Here is a 14,336-nt window from a genome sequence, read left to right as displayed (position 1 = left end):
GCGCCATTGATGGGAGGATGAAGCACAAAAAGTAGTTCATATTAAAGAGAATATAACCAAAAGACAAACAGCAAATGGGAATTAGCAACGAAAGTTGTTTGCAGCATTTAAACAGAGCCGGAAAATAACAGAGCGGCAATGGGTGGCGGCAATGAGTGACGTCACACGTCACATATGAAAATGTGAAAATTACTTTGCGTTGTTCTTGCCGGCTACTAGCGCTAGCTGTTGAACTGTTTGGTCGCATTTGCTTTGATGGCTGGCTGTGGTAGCTTCTTTCATTGGCGTTGGCTGTTGTGCGCCTCAGTCGCAGTTCACTAGGGAAAGTGTTTGCATCGCGTTCTTTCTTTGAGCAAAGTGAACATTTTTTCATAAAATAAAGAGTATTGTAATTTATAAATTATTTGAAGTTAACGTTTAGACCGCCATTGATTTTCGTGTTATTTATGTACACATAAACAAACAAGCAGACAAGAATAAATATTTAAAGCAGTGAATACAAAAAGTATAGGGGAGAACAATTCCTTCTCTTCACGGAAAGCAAAACCATTTGAAACCCTTTCATTCCAAGGTCAAAAATTGACTTTGCTAGTCAACGGAAGTACCTGCCAGCCTTTGCTGATAGTTGGCCCGGAAAGAAGTAATTTATTTTGAGGCTAAAATGCTAAACAATGTGAAAATTATTTTAGTCGCAATTTGCTGCATTTTGCTGACGCATTACAGCCAAGGTTGGTATATCTTGAAATTTTATTATGAGTGCATTTACGTGGTGTTATTGTATGTCCATTATATAATTTTATATGCGGTATATAGTAAGCTTTTCTGAAATTGCTTTATGGGGTCTATCGAAGAAGAAGAGTGTCCAAAAGTGATAGGGAGTGTTTCCGGAGCTTCTTTGCCGGACATCAATGCCTTCTCATGCTAGCAAGACTGTCGCTGTATCGGTTTATTTCACCAATAATCCAAGCATCGGGTGTCTTCATGTGCCATGGAGGCGAAGCAGCATTTGTGTGCTGGCTCATCCAAGTTTGCTACAAATCAGAAGCCATTAGACGATTTTCAAGCGTCATGAGTATTGTGACAATTCTAAGTTCGATACTCTGACAGGCCTTCACCCTTCTCCAGTGGGTGTCACAAGAGAACTGTGGAAAAGATGCTTCTCACAATCCTTCTTGATTTAGATGTATATTTCCCTCTTATTGCATGAAAGAGATAAATAAGCCTTCTGCGTCTTGGAGTAGGGTGGCCTTGACAGTTTATTTTTCGAAGGAAGGACAAATGAGGGCAGTAACAAATTGAAAGCATGTTAGGTTAGGTTAGACTGAACTGGCCAGTCCATGAGGACCTCACATAGATTGAATGAGTCCGTAGTATTACCAGAAGTTTATTTAACGACTAAACTAAAAACCCCTATCAAAAACCAAGACCTCTGTTATAAAATAACCCTATTTCTTGGCAAATACTAGAAGCTTTCTAGAACCTATGCCACTTGCTGCTTCTAGATCTCACAACTGTAGCACTCCCAATAGCTGCAGTCTTAGCCTGGCAAGCGCAGGGCAAGGGCGCAAAACGTGCTCGATCGTTTCCTCCTCCAACCCGAACTTCCCACATCTGCTATCACTGACCAAGCCTAATTTAAAGGCATGTGACGCCAGAAGGCAGTGTCCAGTCAGAATACCTGTCATGGGTCTACAGTTCTTTCTGTTTAATGATAGAAGCAACTTTGTTAGTCTAAGGTTGTAAGTCCTAGACATAATCTTTGATACTTTTCCTTGTCCCGATTCTTTCCGGAGACTGCTTACACTCTAACACACTTTTAGATGCTGTCCTATGCGAGATTATTGCCTTAATTACTGCTGGGATGTAAATATTTAAAGCCTGTACTGGGTTGCAATAATATCGGTAAGAATATTCGGTAGCCACCGTGGTGTGATGGTAGCGTGCTCCGCCTATCACACCGTATGCCCTGGGTTCAACTCCCGGGCAAAGCAACATCAAAATTTTAGAAATAAGGTTTTTCAATTAGAAGAAAATTTTTCTAAGCGGGGTCGCCCTCGGCAGTGTTTGGCAAGCGCTCCGGGTGTATTTCTGCCATGAAAAGCTCTCAGTGAAAATTCATCTGCCTTGCAGATGCCGTTCGGAGTCGGCATAAAACATGTAGGTCCCGTCCGGTCAATTTGTAGGGAAAATCAAGAGGAGCACGACGCAAATTGGAAGAGAAGCTCGGCCTTAGATCTCTTCGGAGGTTATCGCGCCTTAAATTTATTTTTTATTTATTTTTATGAAACCACAGCGGTCGTTATGGTAGTGGGTCCGCATTGGATTTATGTTTGTGCGCATGTGTAACAGCTCGTTGTTTGACCTTATCTAAAGAAAAAAGCATTATAGTTTTCGGCCGAAAGGGCTAGCGGTTTATTTTCATCCGAATAAACTAAATATATCCAAAAACGATTGACACTTTATTATTTTGTGGGCATCGACAACGACTTTACAGTTGATACTAACTGTCCAGCACCAGCGGCGTTGGTTGTTTAGTTACTGTGCCACTGAACACCAAAGATCCGAGTCCAAGTAGAGCACGGTTGACATTTTGATGGGCATTTCTCCTGGAACCAATTGCTGCTGTTTAGAATGCAGTCGTCTGGCCTCCACATTGATGGCAGTCAATTGGGGATCTTGCGATGCGATGCAATGACACTCTTTATCGGCAAGATTGCAGCTTGGAATGCATGTTAGAAAGTGTGGTCCTTTATCGAGAATTTCGAAAGCTGGTATGAAGCGAGCTGTCTTCCACTGGGGTATTGTTCGAAACTTTCATACTCCTTGATGGAATTTAGTCGAAATAGGGAATGTAATGAACGAGCACTTCGTATGCTTCTTCAAGCCCTTCCATTTAGCTTTATTGCCGACAATGACAATCTGTAGTGAAATCTGCAGTTTAGGACTCCTGCGCTGACTGGAAATATCTGGGAGGTTTGCCAATCTTCTATAATACGCGCCCATCGTGAACGCTTCATCAGCAAGGAGGCTGCATGTGACGCTGCGCAGATGATATTAGTTTTCAGAGTTGTGTCTCCAATGCCTGTTTGCACTTAAAAATTATTAGAAGTTGTAATTGTTACTGTTGTTGCTGTTGGGTTCTGATCAGTCGGGGTGGAATCCGCATCAAAAACAATAAGTTCCCTATATGCTAGAATAAGAAAAAAGAAGATCTTTTGTTTGCTTATTAAGCCACTTGTTCGAAAAAATACTGGTCAATTGCGGTTCGAATCAATGATGTTGCTAGCTTACGACCTTACTGAACTGCCGCTATCTTGCACTGAGATAGAAGAGTCACTCGTGATTTGAATATACAAAACAGAATGTTTTTACTCCATCTCTGAGTTGAATTAAAAAACAAACCCAATCTTTTAAAGTTGCATACAATTCCAAGAGCCAGTAGACCCCTTGGAGAAAATAAAAAAGCCTATTTCATTTTCAATAAATAAAACGTGCCATTTTGGTTTCGATTTAATTAGATAGATATGCCAGACAATTTATTTAAAATTCATATTCGAAACGGTTGCCAAAAGACAAAAATGCAATAATTTTTAACGGAAAGGCATCTTCCTCATGAAAATATATATATTTTAAGTACTATATTAAGCATACATTCCTATTAATATAAACAATCGTCGATACAAATGTAATAAAGAAAAAAGATGTTTTCATTTTAAGATCTTGTATCGATTTGGTTTGGTTTTGTGTTTGGCTGCGATATTGATTTGCATGTGAATAGCAAAATTTAAAAATATTTTCTTCATTAAAAGATGCAATGACCTTTGCATTATGCGAAATTAATTCTACATACACTTCTGTGTCTTCAAACTTATACTTATATATATAGTAAAATTATAGTATATGTTTTATTTACTTCAAAGACTGATCTGGTTCTCTTAAAGATAGGTCCGAAAACGTTATCGGCGCCCCTCCGCTCTTTAAACTAAGATCTTTGTCAAGTTTGTAAATACCATGGTACTTTTACAAAATTGCCTGCATTTTTGAGATACTTTTCTCCATATTGTTACGAATATTAGCAACACTAAGGGGTACTGCCATCTCTAAGCCGATGCTAAGCAGCGCTTTGCATGCACATCCATAGATCAATCATTATGTATCTACATAAACGAATTAATCATTATGTCTACACATGCTACACAGCTGAGAGCAACGCACAAGCACATGCAGATATCTTATCTGAAATGCTCCTAAAGGTATGCAATTGTGATTGTAGAAGTGTCGCTCACACATACAAGCGCATTGGGTATTAGAGAAGCTATAAAAATTATACATCTGTAGTTGTAGCTGAGCAATGTGTAACTAAGTAAATTCTGGAAGCGCCTAGAACATGCCACGAGGAAATCACAGAGTATAAAAGCATCAGCGGTAGAGGCGCTATGGGCAGTTTCAGTTAAGCACGCTATCTGACGGGCAATAGATCAGTTTCATTTAAGCTATCAGTCAGTTTGTTTATTAAGCAAGCTAGTTGCAAAGTATAAGTGTTATTGTGATGTACTTTAATAAAGGCCATTTTTCTATTATTCAATATTGGAGTTATTTATTCAACAGTTTAGCGATACGAACGTTAGCAGAAGATTGCAAATAAGAGGATTTGCAGTAAATTCGTTACAATATATGTATTTGATCTCGATTGGGTAACTTTAAAAATATATACGAGGGTGCTGCTTATAAGTCCAATAAATGTTTTTCCAGTCTTACCTTTCAAACGAAAATACCTAGGTCAAATCTAATACACACACATTTTGGGCTCGAGTGGAGACGGTTAAAGGGTGTCTCAAAGGCGTCAATGTTCACATTGCTCTATCCAGACTCAAAAAATTAACACTAAATTTGATTTTCAATATCCAAATACTATATTTGGCGAAATTTTTATCTTGATTGGTAGCTGTTAAGGGCTGTTGTACTGGGACTGTAAACTGTAAACACCATGCGATAATTCTTATACGTTTCTTTTCACGATCATAAGCTATAAAGTGTGACAACGCCAACTATAGGACTATAGATTAGGGGTATTAGAAACCAAAATATTCAGTTTTTTATTTTTTGTGTTTCCATAGAGAAATCTTGGCTATGACCCCTGTGTGACATCCTTCAACCGTCTTCAGTTCAGACTAGGAAAAAATGTTTATTTGATTTATGAGGGCCACCCTTATATAATTACATACATAGTATGTGCTATAGTTGCTTACAGGCAGCAAGCTAAACAAATTAAAAGTACCCAGCAGATTTTGAATTAACTTGATAGCTACGATCGATAATATTTACTAACTTCCATGATCGATTAGTAAATAAATAAGGCTATAAAGAGAGAGTCCTTAAAAATTTGTGAAAAACAAAATTTTCGACTCTATATTTTTTTTTTTTTTGCCTTTTACTGTTATTTTTTTTTTAATAAACCTTTTTTATTTCTGACCAATCCATGAATTTTACAAATTTTTGTACCAATATAAAGGTTTTGATATCTAGAATTAAACAAAATTCATGTATTTGGTTTGTTTAAGATGTGGAGTTTCGCTTTTAAAATATACTTTTACAATATGAAATATACTATTACTTTTTTGGAATCGGTTACTTTTGAAAATAGGTAACTTTTTTTGGTACTGGTTTCTTTTGAGAACCGGTTACTTTTGTGGTATCGGTTTCTTTTGAGAACCGGTTACTTTTGTGGTATCGGTTTCTTTTGGGAACCGGCTACTTAATAACCGGTTGCTTTTTTGTACCGGTTTCTTTTGGGAACCCATTGCTTTTTTCGTACCAGTTTCTTTTGGGAACAAGTTACATTTTTGATACCGGCTTCTTTGATTTATGTTTTAAGACCAAACACCCTATGTAAGTATCTTATACATATGTGACCTGGAATCATGAAACGACCTTATTGTGCGAAAATACCGTTCTTCACTTTTTGAGTGATTCTTATAGGAAATTAAACGCTCTTTCCAACTGAATAAACCGCAGTTTCCTACCTTTCTTAGTTTTTTCACAAATCGCATTTAAAACCAAATAGGACCACAAAAACGTATTTTTGAAATATTTCCATCCATGCGCCACCTATCGGAGTTTTTTAAACGGTTTTATTTAGCTTGGCGGCCACCGTGGTGTGATGGTAGCGTACTCCGCCTACCACACCGGATGCCCTGGGTTCAAAGCCCGGGCAAAGCAACATCAAAAATTTTAGAAATAAGGTTTTTCAATTAGAAGAAAATTTGTCTAAGCGGAGTCGCCCCTCGGCAGTATTTGGCAAGCGCGCCGAGTGTATTTCTGCCATGAAAAGCTCTCAGTGAAAACTCATCTGCCTTGCAGTTGCCGTTCGGAGTCGGCATAAAATCATGCAGGTCCCGTCCGACCTATTTGTAGGGAAAATCAAGAGGAGCACGACGCAAATTAGAAGAGAAGCTCGGCCTTAGATCTCTTCGGAGTTTATCGCGCCTTACATTTATTTTTTTTTTTAGTTAGCTTGACCTATGATGTCCGATTTGGCTCATATTTGGAACAAATATTACATACAGTCCGGTAGAAGGGACATCAAAATATTTTGGAGTTGGAGCCTCCTCATACGTGGCGCATAGTCGAGTAAAGTCTCTGGAAGGATTATGTATTGAGGACTTAGATTGTAACAAATTGTCAGGAAAGAGTCCTTGTAATAATGAGTCACTAACTGAACTAAATAGAGTGAGAAATAATAGGCAATTATAAGGACTAAAAACTTGAAAATAAAATAATTAAAAAAATGTTTTAAGTTAAACGGTTTTATTAAAACAATACTTACATGAAGTAATATTAATACGAAAAGCTTGAAAATAATTAGGTAGGTCCTAGGTACTAGTCATCACAGTCCTTATCAATCTAGGGTTTGAGTCAGACAATTAAATAAAAGCGTTGGACGCGTCAAATTTCTATTGGTGGTCATATATAAGACCAACTGAACCTTAATCAGGTTATGCTACGCTTTACATTTTTAGAAATATTACGCGCCCAACGCTTTTATTTAATTGTCTGATCAACGCCCTAGATTGGTGAAGAGTGTGATGACTAGTACCTGGGACCTACCTAATTATTTTCAAGCTTTTCGTATTATTATTACTTCATGTAAGTATTGTTTTCAATAAAACCGTTTAACTTAAACAATTTTTTTAATTATTTTATTTTTCTTATTATTGCATTGACACACAAAATTTTTAAATGCGTTTTTCTCGAAAACTTGTTTTCGACAATGGGGTCGTTTCATGATTCCAGGTCACATATGTACTATGTTTTTTTTTGTAAATTTGATGTATTATGGATCTTTCGAAATTGCCTTGTTTGGGTTAAATTGATTGGTCATGAATGCTTGCTTGCCAAGAAAATGTATCTTGCTTGCTTAACTGATATTACTCGTAGCTGGCTGTGCTGAAGATCTCATACCTTTCCACGACGACCGCCGTGTTGGGGTGGTAGCGTGCTCCACCTACCACACTAAGCTCCTGGGTTCAGGCCTCAGGCAGCGCAACATCAAACTTTTAGAAACAAGTTTTATAAATTAGAAAAGTTTTCTAAGCTGGGTCGCTCTTTGGCATTGATTTGGCGGAGTCGGCATAAAACATGTTTGCCCCAATTTGTAGCAGAAATTAAAAGAAGCACGAGGCAAATTGGATGAGACACTCGGCCTAGAATGTTTTCGGAGGTTATGGCGCCTTACATTTATTTATTCATAACCTAATTCAGTGTCGAAATTTCGCAGTATTTGAACAATCGGTTGTATAGAATGAATGCTGAATTCTTTATCATCTCCTACAATTTTTTAGCTGTGAAAATGAGGACGAAATTAAGAAAATCCTTTTATATGAACAACCGCATTTACGTGAGATATATGTCAAAGTAGTCCGATATGATGGGTTCCAATAAACAGCTAATCGAACGTCAAAATATGCCCGCTCACGAAAATAAGGTGCAGCGATTTTACATCTTTGCTAAAATTAAGGCCGTGTTGTTCTTCAACTTGCAGTGTGCTACTTAAAAATTTTCCAAAAAATTGAGAGAACATGCAAATTGAATGACTACTCCGAATGGTATCTGCAAAGGCAGATGAGTTGGTGCTCATGCCTCGTTTTCTTAAGGTCAAAATGAATTTTGAATATCAAATTTTTCATGTCGTTGAGCAATTGGCTTTTTGTTTATTATGGGTCAACTCCATTGTCCTTTGTAGTCGAAAGGGACGGCAAACGGATTTGACGTGGTATGACAAGCGTAGTTTGTGGTCATTGACCTAGCGAAAACCAAGCATTCGAATTTTTTCATGGAAGAAATACAATCGGAGGGTTTGAAAAACACTGCTAAGAGAGACCCTTTTGTTTGCTTGATTTTGCTGGTATGGCACGGAAGCCTGAAAAGATCTTTATCATAGGCAGGTACACAATTCAACATGATACATTTAAACCTGAAACACGATTTTAATGACCTTCAGCACCACTTGATTATTTGTGGGCTATTTGTGAATTTGCTTAATCTTTAACAGCTCTTAAAATTGCTTGTCAATGTATACATCTTGAGTCGTGAGTAGCATTTTAAGCATTTATTTATGAGTTACAAAATCTAAGTAAATGTAAACAATAATAAAATGAAAACAAAAGTACGCAATCGAATAATCATTTAGCTACTCAATTGTTTTTAAGAAAAAAAGTTGTGGTTTTTATCAATACGAAATTTGGAGCACGAGTACTTAATATGAAGGAAGAAACTTAAATATAGTTGAAGGTGATGAAGTATGGAATTAAATTTAAAAGGTGAAGAACCCCGGAAAAATAAGATGCCTTTACCTAAGAAGAACGAAGAAACTATTGAGTTACGGGCTTAAAAATTTAACTGTACTGGATGAATAGAACATGGATTGGTTGATTATGGTATAAAGGTAACAAAGTCAAATGAGGTTATGCTTCATTTTAGTATTAAACCTCTTCTTCAGGGAAGATAGGGTTAGGTAAACAATTTTGATGATAAACAAACCGAAACATCAACAGACACTATGCGATCTATCTCCGGGCACTGTAATTCATAAGATGACTTTCGTAATTGACAGAAGGAATATGTTCAGGATGTACATATGTAGGAACGTGTGAAATATTCTCCTTGCGAAACGAAAAGACGACAGCTTAGCCAAATAGCGAGACAATATCCAAAGGTCCCACGGAGCGCGCTTTTTCAGGTGAAGGTGAGAGATAAGTTTAAGTACGTAGGCTGTCGAGAGAATAAAGGAGTGTTACATATGAAGAACTTCGCTGCTACTTAGTGTAGGAGGCTTAACAAGCCGATTAGTGTACAGAAAAAAAGTATTAAAAAATTAAACAACTAATTATACTATTATTATTATTCTTTGATTATTTCCTTTGAAAAGAGTTGACTATTTTTTTATGGCCTGCATGATATGACAACCAAAAAGTTTTGAGTAGTGGTTACATCAATGGCAACGTTGCACGACTTGACAACTAATTTAATAGCTCACTTTTTTGTAGTTGACTAAAAGTCTGATGTTTTGGGTATTTCCCTGAAAGAGTCAGCTACTAGCGAGCTTGGTTTTAGCTATTGTTTTTTTGTTTCTGTACGAGAACAATGCTTAAAGAAACCCAAGAACTATCCCTTATAGAGCTATCTGGAATGTACATATGTACATATACCCAACGAATTTGTTGAACGATAGCCGTAATAGAGGAAGCGTTGAACCTCGAGAACGACAAGCGTGGGATTCGTAAAGTGAAACTCATTATAAAAATAAGGCTTTCCTCAATTTGTTCTAAGCAAATAACATAAATGGTTTTCTCAAATTTTTTAAGATATCAAAATGTGATAGGTAAACTAACAACCACTACCGAATTAACATCAAAACAATTAAAGTGAGATGAACAAAATAATGAGTAATACTGAAGTATTCTTAATAATTAATTTTTCCATAGCAGTCCGAAAAGTACTTGTACACATAAAATAATTTTTTTTCTACAGGTGTTCTGTTATACTATTTTTTGTTGCTCTTGTGTTTCGCCGCATGTCTGTCGGCTGTCTATGTTAAATAAGAAATTTCAAAATTATGAAACATTGAACTTGTCGATATATAAATGTGAACGAAGTGATTTGAAAAATATTCAAATTTATGACCCTGAGTAAACAGATGCGATTACATAACGAAAGTTTTTAATTGGAAGAAGAAAATATGCATATGCGAGAACACCACGTGCCAAATTTATAAACTCACAACAATAAACTTGATCTTCTGAATAAGAAATGTATCCTAACAATATAAAATTTTTAACGAGATTGGGAAAGCGGTAATAGAGAGAGAAAAGAGTTCGAGGGGAGAGACCGTGATATGGAGAAATGTCTTGAGGAGCAAAAGAAAGATAGATAGATAGATAAAAGCACGGTACACGGTTAGAAGTTTGAGCCTAAATTTTAAACCATTCATCGGTATAAGCAATTCTTCAAACTTGTTTGGTCTTGTTTGGAAACCTCTAAATCTAGCTTTTTTTATTTTATTTGGTTTAAATTTTAGGACCAGCTGAGCAATCGCTATGAAATTTCAAAAATGTTTAAATCATGATACAAAAAGTTCCATTTAGTGTGACGTTAGCCACTTGACTTTTGCGGGGACAATGACAATTTCACCAAAAACAAGCTACCAGGTTGAAAATGTTACGAATTTTTTCATTTTTAATGGATTTCATATTAACGGATACGACTAAATTACTTTCATAGTTATTTTAATGAAAAGGGGGGAAAAAATGAGCCGCATGCGTTGGAACGAAGACTTCATACCTTTCATGAATGGGGCTGAACAATAATCTTAACCCGTTCATAATCTCCAAATAATCGGATGTATAAGATAAGAAATATATATTGAACAGATGTACATACCTAAACGATTTTTAAGATAAATATAAAATATAAATGGCAAAAAACCCCCTTATCTGAACGATCGGTTGTATGGGATATATATTATATGTATATAGCTCCGATCGAAATGATTTTTACAGGAAATCTTCTATGATATATTAGAATATATATCACCAAGTTTGACGTTTTTATATTGGAAACTAAGGGAGAAATGGCCAAAAATCTTTCTATCTGAACGATCGGTTGTATGGGATAAGTATATACTAGGCCGGATCGATTTGTGGGGAGGCAAAAAAATCGCCCATTGCTCTGTGAAAATCATATTCTAGGGATCAAAACAAGAAACTTTGCCGAAGGAACCATACCTCTAAAACGAATTCTGATGTCCCCCCTTTGGGTCGTAGGGGCAAATTTTGAAAAATCCCACTTTGAAATGCCTATGTTTTTTCTTTTTGGAGTTTATTTTTCTCTTTAGAAATTTATTTAGTCAGAACATATGTAAATGAAAAAATGAATTTAACTTAGTAATAGAAAAGAGATTAAAAAAAATTATTAGAAATTAGCGTTTTTACAACCCCCTTTTAAAACCAAGGCATCACTGTGATGCATTTGCATGTCGTAAACATAGGTGTGTGGGTTTTTTATTCAACCGTTTTAAAAAATGAAGGTATCACTGTGACACAATTGCAGATCGTAAAATTGCTTGTGTTGTTTTTTTTAAGCCACCACAAGACACAACAGGTAGAACTGAAATTGCCCCTACCCAAAAGTTCGACCCAAACGGGGGGACATCAGAATTCGTTTCAGAGGTATGGTTCCTTCGGCAAAGTTTCTTATTTTGATCCCTAGAATACGATTTTCACAGAGCAATGAGCGTTTTTAAACCGACCGGCCCTAGTATTTACTATATACATATAGCTCCGATCAAAGTGATTTTTTCAGGAAATCTTCTATGATATATTAGAATAAATATTACCAAGTTTAACGTTTTTATATTGGAAATTAAGGGAGAAATTGCCAAAAATCTTTCTATCTGAATGCTCGGTTGTATGGGATATATACTATATATAGCTCCGATCAAAGTGATTTTGTCAAGATATCTTCTATGATATATTAGAATATATATCACCGAGTTTCACGTTTATAGTTTCTAAATTGCGGCAGGAATGACCAAAATCGTCTTATCTGAACGATCGGTTGTATGGGAGATATATGTTATAGTGGTCCGATCTTACCGGATCCGACAAATGTCTAATATAATACAAAAATACATCCTTGTGCCAAATTTCATTGAGGTATCTCAAATTTTGAGAGACTAGTTTGCGTTCAAACAGACAGACGGACGGGCAGACGGACGGACAGACGGACATGGCTATATCAACTCAGTTCGTCGCCCTGATCAATTCGGTATACTTAATGGTCTATCTTCTATATTTCTCAACGTTACAAACATCGGACCAAAGTTAATATACCATTTCATGTTCATGAAAGGTATAAAAATCAAGTTTTTTGAAGTAAGTAAGGCAGAGTACGCAGGCATCGCCGCCGCTAACGGTATATAATAGATCCTACGTCGCCGCCGCCGATACAGTGATCATCGTAAGCCTCTACTATGGAAGTTGGGGAGAAAACACTATGTCCAAATGTGTGGGTCACAATTTTTTCGACTTTGTTTGCCAAGAGTGTGTGAGCTTTCATATCACTCATTGCCTACTCTCAAATTGTAAAAACTTATTGCAATGCAGAAGTTCAAAATCGACCGAAAAATCTCGAAAACTAGAGCGAAACAAAATTTTCGAAAATCAGATTCTAACTCGACGGGGAAATTCCTATCAGAAACGATTTTTACAAGTTAGGCCGCAAAAACCGTGTCTTGCTGTGTTATCGGTTCGTTACGGGTATGCTATCGACGAGGTGTAGAGGAGTTATCGATTTGTTATCGAAGTATTATAAATTTGCTATCGACAACAGAGTTTATCAATGAGTAAATTTTTTTTTCAGACAAGTTATAGGTTTTTATTGAAAAGTTATGGATTTATTAATAATTTAAATAACTTCGGAAAATTGACTATGGTAAATTGTATGCTGAATATTGAATAGTGTCGCCATTTTGGTGCTTTTGGAGCCAGATCTAGCCCATTTTTTTTTGCGTTTAGCTCCAAAAATACCTGTTTAGCCCCTAGCTCTTTTTTGGCCTTCTTTAAAATGTTTGCCCCTTTTTGGCTCCAAATCTATTTCGGCAATACGTATTGTGAAATTTGTAATGTGTCTTATGTGTGTCGAAGTTTTGTTTTACTTGTTTCGTTATGTATGACGTGGCAACTCGGTACTCAACTGATAACAAAAACTTTAGTCGATAAACTGTGTCATGAGGTTGTATATTTGCTTTCCAGCTAGTGCAACAGCATAGTGTCACCTTCTAAGAGCTTCGACTCTTTAACTCCAGATTATAATAAATTTTTGCCTCTCTTATCTTATTTTCATTATACCTTTGAAGAATATATACGAACTCATAATTAAATTAATAGAGCAATTAAGGCAACGCTTGCCGCACAACATAGAAACGCTTACACTGAAAGAAAAAGACTGGTAAAATCAACCGAAATACGGATCAATTCAACCGAAATTTCTGTCAATTTTTATCCATCGCAACAATCAAATTAATCAATTGCGCACAAATCGTTCATTCGTAATTGACCGTTTTAGAAGTCAAATGAACAAAAAAAGTTTTTGCGACAGCTTTGTACGAAAGTACCTATGTTGCTATATACATACATACGTAAATATGTGAATACATAAATACGCATGCTTGCTACATATACATACATATGTACGCACTTACTAACCGTACTTAAATTGGGCGTACATCAAATATGCTGGCACACATTAAACATTATACACTTTATTATTTTATTTTATTAAACGCACTTTCACCAAATTTTATATTTTATAATTTACTAGAAGACCCGGCAGACGTTGCCCGCCCTAAATTTGGCCTATCTGCATACATTTTAATAAGCTTTTTCCGTCTGACTCTATCCCCCCCCTCTTCACTTTTTCCTTATCTTTTTACTCACACCTCCCTCCGTATTTTTCGCTTCATCTATCTCCATATTCGTCTCATTCTATCCCTTTCTCAATCTCCTTCTCTCTTTTCTCTTCTCTCAATTCCTTCTCATTCTTCTGCATCCCTTATTGCCTGTCCCAGAGAGTGGTATTTTTTTTTATTCCAGTCCCAGTCCCAGTCCCACTCCGAGTCTCAGTCTGAGTCCTAGACCTAATCCCAGTCCCAGTTCGTCCCTGGATAATATATTACTCTGTACCAAAGCACTCATCAACAGCTTTCATTTGATATCCATATTGTATAAACACTGTCTAGGCATTCACTGGCTCACGTTTTGGCCTATATCTCGAGACCC

At 36.5% G+C, this 14,336-nt stretch overlaps 1 protein-coding gene across 1 annotated transcript in view; it reads left to right on the top strand.

Annotated features, from left to right (window-relative positions):
- The first annotated feature begins 290 nt into the window (after positions 1 to 290).
- twit (target of wit) overlaps positions 291 to 14,336 on the top strand; it is a 41,309-nt gene continuing 27,263 nt past the window's right edge. Inside the window, exon 1 of the mRNA XM_067769826.1 lies at positions 291 to 728. Within this exon, the coding sequence (XP_067625927.1) occupies positions 662 to 728 (67 nt within the window). The 5' untranslated portion in view covers positions 291 to 661. The remainder of the gene's footprint in view (positions 729 to 14,336) is intronic.

This window comes from Eurosta solidaginis, chromosome 2 (assembly GCF_040869045.1).
Source record: "Eurosta solidaginis isolate ZX-2024a chromosome 2, ASM4086904v1, whole genome shotgun sequence".
NCBI lineage: Eukaryota > Metazoa > Arthropoda > Insecta > Diptera > Tephritidae > Eurosta > Eurosta solidaginis.
This window is presented reverse-complemented; position numbering and strand designations above follow the sequence as displayed.